The 14,447-nt window shown below is 35.9% G+C and overlaps 1 protein-coding gene across 1 annotated transcript; it reads left to right on the top strand.

Annotated features, from left to right (window-relative positions):
- The first annotated feature begins 427 nt into the window (after positions 1–427).
- Positions 428–14,021, top strand: PDCL2 (phosducin like 2). Its single transcript, XM_027836000.1, has 5 exons — positions 428–473; positions 2,840–2,930; positions 5,447–5,590; positions 10,485–10,693; positions 13,858–14,021. Exons 1-5 carry the CDS (start codon positions 443–445, stop codon positions 14,019–14,021), a joined length of 639 nt encoding a protein of 212 aa, XP_027691801.1. The 5' UTR covers positions 428–442.
- Positions 14,022–14,447: the final 426 nt, after the last annotated feature.

Genomic DNA, 14,447 nt, shown 5'->3' with positions numbered 1-14,447 from the left:
CAAGGAAAGTGGGATAGGCTAAATGCTTTTCTGGATAATCTTATGTAAACCAATACCGAATAGAGAGAGTAGCTCTTTGGATTTGATAAACTGTATATTCCTGGACAAGCTATTGTTTTTTGTCTTGTTATGTCCCCATGTGTAGGGACCTGGAGAGCTGCACCTGAATGTCCTTCCTGAGTATTATTTATATAGTCTTACTGGATTTTCATATTTAGTAAAAGAGTTTTTTAAAAAATTATTATTATTTGCTTTATTGATTGTCTACTCAGATCCTGAACTTGCATATGGGGCCATGATGCACCTGGCCTAAGACAACAGGTTTGTTTGTTTCCATTCTTTTGCAAAATAGGATCCTAATGAAGATACTGAGTGGAATGATATATTAAGAGATTTTGGAATTCTTCCTCCAAAAGAAGAAAAAAAGGATGAGACTGAAGAAATGGTTTTACGTTTACAGAAAGAAGCAACGGGTAATAATCTTTAGAGTAACAATACCACAGAAGTAATGGATCACAGGAATCTAGAGATTATCTAATTCAATCCCCTTATTTTTATCTGTGAGGAAACAGACCCACAGAGAGATGCAGATATTTATTCAGGGTTACACAGCAAGTTAGGGACAGAACAAGGATTGGGGTCTTCGGACTCTTAGTACAATGTATTCTTTCTTCATCATCACATTAATTCTTCATTTGAAAATCCCGTAAGACACTGTTTCCCAAGCTATTTTTTATGTAATTCGGGTGTTTCAAATAATGTAAATAGGAATTTCATGAAAAAAAGTTAATAGAATGAGGTATGAATAATCATTATATATTCATTATGTTTCATTTTATTTATTCTTTGTAATAATTTGCACCCAAATTTCCATAGCATCCCTCTAACCCAGAGGTATTCCATATTCTGACTCTCCAGACCAACATTTATGTATTCCATTAATTTCTTTCAAGTGTAAAAATCATCTGTATCTAGGTTAGTTTAGGAAATACTACCCTGTGGTTTACTACTTTGCTGCAGTGTCTAATCACTGGGTTTATTTCATATGAATCACTAAGTTGTAGATTCTCCTCTTAGCTTTAAATTTCAGTTATACATTTTGTGAGGGCTAAGGATACTTGAGTGTTGAATAGAATCTTCAATAAGTGAAACTCTAGCCTTCAGAATATTTCTGGTTTAGGTTTGTCTAGATGTTTTTAGGGGTGAGGGAAAAAAACGAAATAGTTATATGATAATTTTATGATATATTTGATAATTATGCTACATGAGATAATTATGCTACATGAGAATAAGAGGTGTCCTTACTCATTCCCAAGACTAGCCTCTCCCTCTATACCTTTGATTCCTGATTTCTCCAAGACCTTGTTCCATCAATTATCCTTTCCTCATGCATAGTTGTATGTCCTGTCTTTCCATTAGTTCTGTCACATATCTTCAGACATGTGGAGTTTTCCCCACTATTTAAAAATAATGCTGTGTAGTAAAACAATAATCTTGTCTCCATTCTGTTATCCATGAAGTTGTCCCATTTATCACTGCCATTGTATGGCCAAACCTAAAAAAAAGTAATCTGTATATTTTCTTTAACCCTCATTCATTCTTCTCCTATTAATCTAACTTCAATCTGACTATTCTCTCAACTTACCCAAAATCTCTCTGCTACATAGAGACCATTCCCTCTGTGTCATCTGTGTTCATACTCTCCTGGTTCCCCTTCCCCACCCCTTAAGCTGGATGCTTCACAAGGCTCTGGTACTGGTCTTTTATTTTGCTGTAGTAAATCCTTTGGAACTCTCTTCTCGTTCCATGGCTTCAACGACTCATCTTCACACAGGTAACTCACTGTGTTCCCAGCCTTCCCTAAGCTCCAGACTCCCATTCCCAACAGCTTACTGGGTATTTCCACCTAAAGGTTCTAGACTTCACATTCAACATGTCCAAAAAACAGAGCACATTATTTTTTCTTCAAAACCAACCTTTCCTTCTTAATTATAACTCTTTTTGTTAATGACATCACTCAAGCTTGAAACTTGTATGTAATCTTTGACTTTTCCTACTCCTCCAACTCCCATAGTCAAATAGTAAAGCTCGCCATGTTGATTCTCCCTATGCATTAATTGTCAATTTTTTTTCTTTTCTATTTCCTAAGCTATCACTCTAATACAAGTCTTCTTGACAATAATCCTTGATCACTAAAATGGTCTTCTAATCAGTTTTCTTAGTTTCTCTCCTACAATCTATCCTTCATACCTCTGCTATATTAATCTTCTTTATATGTAGATCTGGTCATATTATTTCTCTGCTTAAAACTTCTCATTGGCTCCCAACCCCTTAGTCTTGCATTCAAACACTTTATAACCCCCTATCTTTCTAATTGTAGGTCACATTTCATGTGCAACTAACCAAATTAGGCTTATCATTTTCTAGTTTCATCTGGCCCTCTATGCATTCATCCATACCTTTCCTGTACCATGAATCTCATTCCCTTCCCTTTCTTTTCTTTCTTCTTCCCTTATCCATTATTTTAAGTCCTAACTGACATGTCACCTCCTCCAGGCATCCTTCTGTGATCCATCCCCACCCCTGGTTGGAAATTATTTTCCTTTCCTCCAGCCTCACAAATTACCTTTAAACTACTATGCTTTTATGAGAGCATATACAGTACTTTTGTTGTAAATTTGTTCTGTATCATTGCTTATTTTTCTGTGGTATATGCCTGCTAGAATGTAAGCTTCATGAAGGCAGCATCATTTCAGTTATTTTTGTATTTTTCTCAGTCTCTAACAGTGCTTTCCATAGATGAAACACATTTAATGGTTACTGAATTATTGCATTTTAGCCAAACCATATGAAAAAATGACTCTTGCCCAGTTGAAGGAAGCTGAAGATGATTTTGATGATGAAGATATGAGGGCTATGGAAACATATAGGTACAGTAGAGTCTCTGTTAATATCACTTATATTATTTAGGTTTGAAGACAGCTGATACATGAGAACTATAGCATTGCAACACTGAAGTGCTGAAGAGACAAGACAAAAGTGAAACAATCCCTATCCTAAACATATATATGTACATATATAAAATATTTATAAAAATGAATAAAATACATTTGTATTTATAAAATATATTCATATAATTTATTGTATATTATATAATATTATATATGTTATGTCACATATTTATATAAAATATAGGTATATGTGTGTGTATACAAAATACAAAATAGTCACTAGAAGTTTGGGAGGAAAAACCCATGAAGAAGGTTGTGCTTGAGCTGAGCCTTGAAGAAAACTAGAAATTCTAAGAAACAGAGTTGAAGAAGCCATGCACCCCAAGAATAGGGAACACCACTGCAAAAGCAAGGAGCTGGTACTGAATTAGCAAGGATGAAGAACAGTAAGAATCCAGTTTGGCTAGGCTGTAGTGTGTGAAGGGCAATAATGTAGAGTTGAGCTGGAGATGTTGCCTGATTCCAGATTGGGAAAGGCTTTAAATAGCAAACAGGAGTTTATATTTGATGCTAAAGGAAATAGGGAATGTTTGAGTTGATTGAGTAGGGAATGACATGTTTAGTCAAAGGATGGATTGGTGGAGAGAGAGAGAAAGAGAGACTTGAAATAGAAAGAGCAGTTAGGCCATTGCAATGGTCCAGCAATGAGTGCCTCTGAACTGGGTGGTATCTTTATAACTGGAGAGAAAAGGGACAAAAAAATGTAAGAGATATGGCAGTTTAGACAACAAAATGTGGCAACTGATTGGATTTGTGGGATGAACAGGAGTGAGGAGTTGAGGATGATGCTAAGGTTGCCAATCTAGATGATTCAGAAGATGGTGAAGCCCTCAACAGAAATTGAAAAGCTCTCAAGGGATGTGGGTTCAGGGGGAAAGTAAGTAATAAGATGCCCAATCAAACAATCTCATAGGCCTTATAGACTAATATGGAAAAGTTATTTGAAACATAGTAACATTGAAGAAGAATTATGTATAGATCTTCCAAGAAAATTTGGTTATAACCCAGGGGACGTTTGAAGCTTATCACACCAGTAAGACCTGCCTTTATTCAAAGGGCTGAAGCAAGTGGGGCATTCTGACACACCCTAACGGAGCAAAGGTAGGACTGAGCTGTGGCAGAGAAGGAAGATAACTGAGGCAGGTCATCAGCTCTCCAAGTGTGTCAGAGCAAAAGACCTAGGCTGAGAGAAGACTTGAGAAAAGACAACTTCCTGTCCTGGTACCTTTCTGTCCATAGACAATGTAATATAATTTGCTGTTTTGTGACTCAGATGTTTGTGTAAACTGAAGTTTGCCTCAACCACAAAGAGGTCTATGGATTGCTTATTAATATAAATGTGAAGTTAGGCAGAATTATTACAGAGGACCAGTAATGAGAAGTATACTACCTGCCTCCTGACAAGAAAGGTCAATAGATTCAAGATGCAGAATCAGACATATTTTTTGTACATGGCCAACATAGGAATTTGTTTTACTTGACCACAAATATTCACTATGAATATTTTGTTTTTCTTTTTTTTTCAGTAGGGAGCAAGGGAGGTGGAAGAGAGAGAAAATATTTTTTTGTTAATTGAAGATATTTTTCATTTAATTTTAAAACAGTAATAAAGTTAAGCAGAAAGCCCATTTTCTACTGCATTGTTAAGACTTTTCCTAACTGGAGTCTCAGAACAGTAGTGATAGAACTCATAAATTTTTGTCTAAGATAAACTCCCTTAAAAGGAGGGAACCATATGGGTCTTAGGAGCTGTTATGTGCCCTCCTAATCTTAAAACAAGCTAAATTGTTATAACAGGGTGTTACGCCTGTAGCACACTCTCTCCCCATCTCTCTGGTCCTTAGGATACCTGGTTTCCTTCAAGGGTCAGTTCAAGTGCTGCCATTTACATAAGGCTGTTCCTGATTCAGAAAGGAGATGCTAGCTCCTTTCTCCCACTTCCCGCTCCCCCAACCAATAACTTTATAAGTATTTTATATATTCCTTTGACATACTTACATATGTACTTGTTGTCTCTCCCAGTTTAAACACCTTGAGGGAAAACCCTGTTTCACTTTTGTGTTTGTATTCCTAGTGTCTTATCACAATGCCTGGCACACAGTAGGTCCCTAATAAATGCTTGTTGATTGTAACAAAAATGTTTGGTGTGAACAGCCTCTACTGTTTAAACATCTTCCTTTTTCTTTTCTCGCTTCAGAAACATAGAACTTTTAGACAGTCTTGTCTTTCCTGTATTTTATAATGGGGCACGAGCAGGACAAAAATGTCAAAAGAGAAATTCATAATAGAAAGTTGTAATACAGTGTTATTTTCCAATTTTTTATTAAATTGGTAACTATAGTCATTTTTACAAATATTTAAATATTTGGGGTCTACAAAATTATACCAATAGGATTATAATGACTGTCTTTTGAGAATTTCATTTCTTTAATTAGACAAAAGCGTTTGCAAGAATGGAAAGCTCTTCAGAAAACAAAAAAATTTGGAGAACTAAGAGAAATTTCTGGTGACCAATATGTAAAAGAAGTTACAAATGCAGAAAAAGATGTCTGGGTTATAATCCACTTGTATAGATCAAGGTAATCCCTATTCTATTTCTCCAAAATGTTAATCTGTAATGTTTTTAAATGTATTTTTATGTTTTTAAGGTTCAAGTAAATATACCATGAGCAGTACTCAAGAGAATGTGTATAATGATTTTTAATAATCATCAAAGCTTTATTTTGTTTTCCTTTGGTTTTTGCTTTATGGAGTAAAAAATTAAATTAAGCTAGTTACTTGAAAATAATTCCAGTCCTGGTTTTGATAACCACATCTCTTTGCTTAAAAATTATGTTATTTTTGTACAGGGTATTTTAAAATGCATGTTTATGGTCAGGAAAAGTGTTACTTTTGTTAAGTTTGCAGGTTTCTTGATTGATTTTATTTCTAGAAAGAATGCATATTTTGAAGCAAATATTTGAAGCTTTTAAATAATTAATTTACAATATGTGATGGTAACCTCTTAAGGTAAAACTTTTTTCCAAAATTGGATTTTTCTTATTAATTAATACATATAAAATTCTACACCAAATAAAGAGGGGATGACCATTCTAAGGCAAAGATCTTTAACTTATCACAAATTCTGACCATGTTTATGCACTTGTAGTATCTAGAGCAGAGGTTCCCAAACTTATTTGGCATACCACCCTCTTTTAAAAAAAAAAAAAATTACTCGCGCCTCCCTGGAAATCTACTTTCTTTAACCCTTTAATGGTTTTTTTTAAAATTTTGCACAATTTCAAAAAATATAAGATATATATTTTTAAATGACGCATTTTAAATTTAATAATTTATTGTAAATTTGTGGTTTTTTTCCCTACACTGAAATTTTGATGATGCAATATTGTATCATGTAACTGTATAGTAGATAGTATTGTAAACAAATCATTACATACACACATTCCTGCCAGTGCATGCTTCCGACAATGCACCACATGCTTGCCTGCCAACACTTGCTTGTTAAGACCTGTTGGCGGACTTAACCACTGATGGGTCAAAACTTGCATATTGTGTGTTTATTTGGAAAATAATGTAATCACTATGACTCTCTTACACAACAGATGAAACATATACGAACAGTTTTTTGAAATATTCTTCTCTTCTTTCCTTATGCTTCCACCACCCCTTTCTTTTTATCCAACACCCCCCAATTGCACCTGAGGCTATCACACCCCTGCCCTGGATCATTCCAGTGCTGCCTAGGGAGCAGTATCACCCACTTTGGGAACCTATGATAGAGAAATGTTTTTTCTGTTCATGCAATTGAGAGGAAAAAGTTAACTGTTTAGCTCCTAACAATTGTAAGCACTGTTGGGTCTATTTTCATACTAATAGGCATGGGAAGAACTGAGATATTTGCCCAGTTGTGATGAATGCATGACAAACTATTTAAAGTAGTTCCACTGTATTTCTATTTTTCTAGGATTAAATCAGAATAGCAAAATAGATAGTGTTAGTTATTGATTGATCAAGTAAATACCCTAAATTATTTTTTTTTATTTTCGCTTTTATAGGACAGAGAAATTCTGAAAATTCTCCAAAAGGTTGTATCAGGTTTTTAGCAAAATGTATCTGAACCTGAGATGTTGAGAATACGTTTAAATAATAGCTAGCATTTGTATAGTGCTTTAAGATTTGCAAAAAAGCCTTACAAGTATTTTCTGATTGCATCCTCACAACAAACCATGGGAAGTAAAACTGAAGCAGACAGAGATTAAATGATTTGCCCAGGGTAACATAGCTAGTATCTGAAGCTAGTATTTGAATTTAGGTCTTCCTGACTCCAGGTGCAACTAACTATCTATCCTTTGTACCACATAGTTGCCATATGGGCACTTAAGTCTAATTCACAAGCAAGTTAAGACCTCACCCTTGTGATGTCATTGGTCTTTTTTGAGAACAAAGGACAAACAACAACAACCTAACTGCCTCACGGTTCTTTGAAATTCTGTTGAGTGGCTCAGAAGTTTAAAAAATATTCTGGTCTACTATAGTGAATAAAAACATTTGTTTATTTTGAACGCAAGAAAATATATTTCTTTGTAAGCCTATATATTCAGATTTGTCCCATTTTGAGAGAGCTCAATTTATAATCTCAACTTTTAAAAATAAAGTCATAGTATATTCATGTTACAAAACTCTTCTATACTTTAGAAAAGTACATCATATATCTTAATATTTCTAAAAATTGGGTTTATATGCCTGTTTAAGGGAACATTTATTGTTTTAAAGAGCCACAGCTGTGTATCATTTAGCAAATATTTGTTACTCTGACTCCCCTTTTGTATTTTCCAGAGGAGTATAAGACTTTGGATCTTTTTTCCTTTAACAGCCATTGGGTTCAAGTTATCGTGACACTTTTTTCTAGCAATTGAGGTAATATTACATTTATGTAGTTCCGTAGAGTTGCACAGCATTTGACCTTTTATTTTTTCTCTCAAAGCAACTCTGTAATGTATGCGCAGTAGTGTTAAGAGGATGGTGTGGTGATTAAAGAGATTTGATCACTGCTAATTGCCCCTCACTCACTCACTGCCTTGTTGCTGGTATAAGGGTTCCTTCTTCACTCTGTAATGCTCTTCATCTTTTTGTCAGTTTTCAGACTTCAGCCAGGGACAGCCCATCTGGCCAAGTATCTCAGTATTCCACAAATTTCTTTTTCTTTTTGGGAGGTGCTTCCTCCCAATAGGTACACCCTGTCTAGCAACAAAAGAGATACAGGATTACTGCCTTGGGGTCTGTAGTCCAGAGGGTCTACAATGTAGCTTCTGTGTCAACAAACATTGGACCCGATGGACCCAAGCAGCCTTGATTCCAAAGTACTGGCCTTTTGTGGTCCTTGTCTTTATTTTTTCACAGCTTTCTGGTCTTTGTTCATCCTCTCAGGAGTTGGGTTCCCCTTGGAGTCTGTTTCTTACAGTTCCTTTCTGATTCACTCAAGGGATTAATTTGTACCACATGAATGGATCATCTGTCATGGCTTCATTTTTAAAGTTAATTTAAGACCGTAGTATCTGGCCCATTTTTTGTGAAAGATCAGCTCTCTTACATGGATAATGTAGATCTTATCACCATTTTCAAAATGAGGAAACTGTGGGGCAGCTAGGTAGTACAGTGGATAGAGCAGTGGCCCTGGATTCAGGAGGACCTGAGTTCAAATATAGCCTCAGACACATAACACTTACTAGCTGTGTGACCCTGGGCAAGGCACTTAACCACATTGCTTAGCCAAAGAGAAATGAATAACTAAAAAATGAAGAAATTGAGGCTTATAGAGATTAAGTGGCATGCCTAGGTCATGTAGTAATAAGCGGCTGGACCATGATTCAAATATAATCTAAATTTTAAAAAATAAAATAGTAATTTATTCATATTATAAAACTCTACTTTAGAAAAGGACATTGTATATCTAATATTTTTTAATTTAGTATTTTATTTTTTCCCAGTTACATGTAAAAGCAATTTTACCATTCTTTTTTAAAATTTTGAGTTCCAAATTTCCTCCCTCCTGCCCCGATTGAGAAGTCAAGCAATTTGACATAAGTTATACATGTGTAGTCATGCAAAATGCATTTCCATGTAAGATGTACTGTGAAGGAAAACACAGACAAAAACAACCCAAGAAAAAACAAAGAAAAAGTATCTTTGATCTGCATTTAGGTTCCACCAGTTCTTTCTCTGAAGATGGACAACTCTTTTCATCATAAATCTTTCAGAATTTTCTTGGAATATCTAATATTTTTAAAAATTGGATTCCAAATCCAGGGCTCTTTCCAAATTACCATGGCACTTCATATGGCAAATGTGTAATGTCATTGAAAGTTTTCGTGTATTTTAATAACTCAGTGGGCTATTTGAAAAAAGCAATTAGAATTTATAAGAGATGATTATCAAAAGTAATGACACAGTATTGGAAGACAAATATGCATGCATATAGGTACTGTAATTATTTGTACTTCTCTGCCTCAAGTTATCTCTTTGTAAAATGAGCCAAAATATCACCTTTAGGTACTATATTTTTTCCCTAAGTACTAAAATGATTTTGATGAAATTAAATGGATCAGTATCTACTTTTCACTTAGAATTACAACAGAACTTTCTTTTTTTGATTTGAGCCCCAAAGTGTCTTCACTGAAGGTAGTTTCATGCAAATTATTCTCTTTAGGGGTAATATGTAACATCTTTATATGTTGAACTCCAAGATGGCTTATCACGATAAACTTTGGGGGCAGCTAGGTGGCGCAGTGGATAGAACTCTGGCCTTGGAATCAGGAGGACCTGAGTTCAAATGTGACCTCAGACACTTGACACTTACTAGCTGTGTGACCCTGGGCAAGTCACTTAACCCCGACTGCCTCACCAAAAAGCAAAAAAAAATAAAAACAAACAAACAAAAAAAACTTTGGTCTTGCTTTCCCCCATCATTCCACCCTAGACATGGGGCTAGAATGGAAAGTCCAGAGGACAGCTGAGGGAGTAGATTTGTTCCCTTTTACCCATCTTTCCCTATTTTCTCCTTCCTTAAGATGATTAAAAGTTCTTTCCAGGAATGATAGGTGATATGAATCAAAATCACTTGAGATTCCTTGGAATATATTAGAACTGCCAGTGCCCTATCTACTCCCTGAGAGACCTTCTAAATTATGAATCGTCTCAGGCCAGATTTATCTCTGGGGAAGTTCTGAACTACCTTGGCTTACCCTGATCAGGAATCCAACCTCCGAGATAACACAGTGACTTTTGAATTACCCCTAGAGTCTTAAGAGTGCAGACAGGCTAATCTAAAAGAAAAAAGTGTCAAATGGTTTGAACAGAAAGGAAAGACGGTATAATGATATATTTGTGCCACAAAGCTCTTCTGACTTATTTTTTTTCCGTCTTAGAGTACTATTTTTTGAAAATCAACATATATGTATTCCTCTTGTCTTTCAGCATCCAAATGTGTTTACTGCTTAATCAACATCTGAGTGTTCTAGCAAGAAAGTTTCCAGAAACCAAATTTGTTAAGGCTGTTGTGAATAGCTGTATTCAACACTACCATGACAGATGTTTGCCCACAGTTTTTGTGTATAAAAATGGCCAAATAGAAGGAAAATTCATTGGAATTATTGAATGTGGAGGAATAAATCTGAAGTTAGAAGGTAATTTTGTCTTGAGTTATTTTAAAGGTAATTTATAAAGATACGTACATAACGGCACTTACAGCATTTTTCTGGCTGCCTATTAGATTGTACTCAGACTGTAAAACAGGTCCACTTTCATATGTCTTTGATGGCATCCTCTATGTTACTTTGAGAATTTAAGTCATCCTTAGTTAATATTGTACAACCTACTTAACATGTATTGTGTATCTTGTTGTTCCTCAGCAATTTTGATTCTTTGGCAATTGTAATGACACATGATTAGTAGCTGTATGGTATCCCAACTGCTAAACGGATGCTAGCCTCTAACTCTGTTTAGCATACCAGAGAGTTGCATGTTTGTCTTGGAAATAGTTTTGAATTATCTTGGAAAAGGAAGAAATAGAAAAATATTTTGAAGAGAGAGCAAACCTGCTCCCTTAGTTTTTCCTTCCTGGCTCTGCTTTTGACCATCTGGACTTTGAAACAGTGACTCAGCTGTGGTCTAACCATAGAACTTCTCTAAGTACCTGGGGCTTATCATCTAGAGCATCCTTTTACCTTGGAACATTCCTCTGCCATGCTGGGCCCCATTCTACCATTCCTCCCAAGGCCTTCATTTTGGGGAGGGATCACAGGCCAATTCAACTTCATTTCTTTCCTGCTTCTCCTGCCTTTCTAGACTTTGACACCATCCCTCACTGCCCTTCCACAGGTACATCCCTCACGCGTACTTTTCAGCTTCTTTTAGCATGTCTTCATAGAATGTAAGCTCCTTGAGGGCAGGAGCTTTCTCTTTGCATTTATTTGTATTCCTAGCACTTAGCACAGTGCCTGGCACATAGTAAGTACTTAATAAGTGCTTGTTGCCTAACCTAGAGGTTTTGTACATCCAGTCCAATGAGCAATGAGCAGAAGTGTTTAATGGGTCCAAATCTTTCTGTGGGGCTCAGATAGTGACCTTCTCAGATCAGCGTCTTTCAGCCTGCAATCGTTCAAAATGTGCATGGATTTGTGGATTTGTCCAGAAATCTGTTCTGTGTCCCAGTCTACTGGCCAAACCTTTTTTCCATTTTTTTTTTGAACTTATGGTAGTTCAGTGAGCCCTAGTCACGTGACCTTGCTATAATGGAATTAATTCTCCACAGAAGTAGACAAATATGTTTGAATATTGCATGTAGCATTTACTCTTAAAAAGAATTAATAAGCGTGTATAAATAAATAGTAACAATAAAGCAATGAATAATTTCCTGATTTCCTGAACCCAGGAAATCTCCCAAGAACCACAGAAGCTATTTTGAACCCAGGTATTCTAGGAAATGAACAGTTTGAGTTTGTTTTATTCCTCATGGCTGCTCACCTTTGAACTTGCAAAAGAGAACCCAATAGATAGATAGGCTCCAGTAGTGCCTTCCTTTAGATGAAGATGCAGAAACTCTGGACTTGGGATCTTTACTTATCTGACCTTGAGTGCACCCTTCTCCAGCATCATCTTTCATCACTTTCTGATATCAATGCCAGGCAGAGGGTGACAAGGGACAAAGAAAGAGAGAGTATCTCTACCATATGATTGGGTGGAGAGAAATCAAGAGAATTGGTTGAGAGGCTGCCCTTATGTTACAGCCTGTCAGTTGCAACCTCCAGATCAAAGAATTGTACCTCCTTCAGCAGCATCCATACTTTTCTGGAAAAATCTAAGTTTTTCACTCTAGACAGAAATAGATTCCATACCCTCAACGTGGTACTTTTCTGCATTCTGATAAGTCCTGGCCTGGTCCTTACCATTCCCTGACTTTATGAAAGAGAAGTGGCCTGACATTATTAGGCTTAGCAGGTCAAAATCAAGGTTATTCAATCATACTTTTAAAATATAATATTTTGTACTCTGATATTATGTTGATGAAATTATTCAATCCAGCCATTCTCAGGCAACTAAATATCAGATTCCTCCCCTTATTTGAGCTTAAATGTTCCATGTATTATAGCCTACTGATAATTCTGCTCAATATGAAAGAAAAACTGGACTGTTGGGGTCTAGTATTACAGAAATTACCATAGAAAGGTGGTTTTTTTTTATTTATACCATTGTGGTTATGTCTTTTTTTACACTTGTTTTTAGGCTTTTAGCATGGAAAGTTTTGTAGCTTCTGACATATCACAAGGCTTTCCTTTGTCCTGCAAGAGAGTATTAAGGACTCACTCTTTGTTAACCATTTGGAATTCCTGTATTTTAAGTTACTCTGTAGATTTGCTTCTTGTTAGAAATGCTCATTCTAAAAATGGTTTAGAAATGTCTATTAATGCTCAACGTTGACACCTGGGAGTGAGGTTGGATGCAAACTAGTGTGAGGGAGCCATGTAAACTTTTGGAATTAGGCTGAGAGATAAGGAAGATGAAGTAAGGAAACCGTCTTCTTCTCCCCTACCCGTATGGAAGAAGAAGCCTACCCCAAGAATACTGCATCAGCCTTGGGATCCACTGTGTCCTATGAAGCAGGCACTTTACTGAATGGTGCTGTGAGTTTTTGAGGACTGTGTGGAAAGGAATGGACCTCCTTGAAAGGGATTCTCTATTGTTTGGCTAAGAGCGCATATAAGAATCTTTTCTGTGTTCAACACTGCCTTAAATAAACAATGCTTTTTTTTTTTTTTTGCTTTTTGAGAGACGTAAACCAGATTCTAATGTTCCCAAGGGAGACTAGTTGGGGAAACAGCCCACATTCTAATTAGAGTAAAGCCCTTGAGCAGTGTTATCAGCCTCACGACTCAGGATTCTATTCACAAGACAGAAACTTCTGCCTGGTCTGTTCTGACAAAGGTCAGAGTATAGTTTATTTATAGTGGCTGTCACTCCCATAACCAAGACACATTGTCTGAAAAAGAATGTACTTCATGTAAAGCCTTATTAAAAGTATAATATTCCCCCCACCCCTTGAAATCAGGACTGTCCAAAAAAAAAATAAATCCAGGAAGGTTGGGTACCTTCATTTTATAGTAAATCCATTTACTTTTCATGCTTTTTTCCAGTTGAATTTAAAATTGTGCCTTCTTTAACTATAAGCTCCAACTTTAATTTTGAACTTTGTGTACCATGTAAATATATTTACCTTTTCATCTTACTGAATTTTCGTCTAGATCAATACACACTTGTTGATTAAGTAATATTGTTCCATTTCTTATTACAGAACTTGAATGGAAACTAGCAGAAGCTGGAGCCATACAAACAGACTTGGAAGAAAATCCTAAAAAACAGATTGTAGACATGATGGTATCTTCCATTAGAAACACTTCTATTTATGATGATAGTAATAGTTCAAACAGTGACAGTGATGAGACTAAATGTCCTTAGAATTATTTAATAAATGGCTTTCCACTATTTGTTTTGCCCAATTATGCTTATTATTGCCTTTATAAATCAATACTCTGAACAATGCAAATAAATTTGTTTTTAAATTGATATTTACAATAGAACTGATTATAACTTTATAACCTGGCCATCTTTTCAACATGTGTCCTGCCACGCCAGAAACCATATCCCAAAGGACATTACCCTGGGTCTGTACAGCCCTAATTTTTAGTGCTTCACATGGTCCACTATCCAACCATAACCATCTTCTAGTTAGCTGTCTTGCTTCCACGTGTTTCCTTCCCCCACTCCCAACCCCCATCTTTCCAGCTCTGAAACATCAAATAATACTGCTGTTGCTACTTAGGGTATATCAATCTACTCTTTTGTGCCTTCAATCACTATCCCTGTGATTTTCTAACCAGGGGT

The sequence above is a fragment of the Vombatus ursinus genome, unplaced genomic scaffold, assembly GCF_900497805.2.
Source record: "Vombatus ursinus unplaced genomic scaffold, bare-nosed wombat genome assembly UNPS02014818.1, whole genome shotgun sequence".
NCBI lineage: Eukaryota > Metazoa > Chordata > Mammalia > Diprotodontia > Vombatidae > Vombatus > Vombatus ursinus.
Note: the sequence above shows the minus strand (reverse complement) of the source record. Positions and strands in the feature narration are given on the sequence as shown.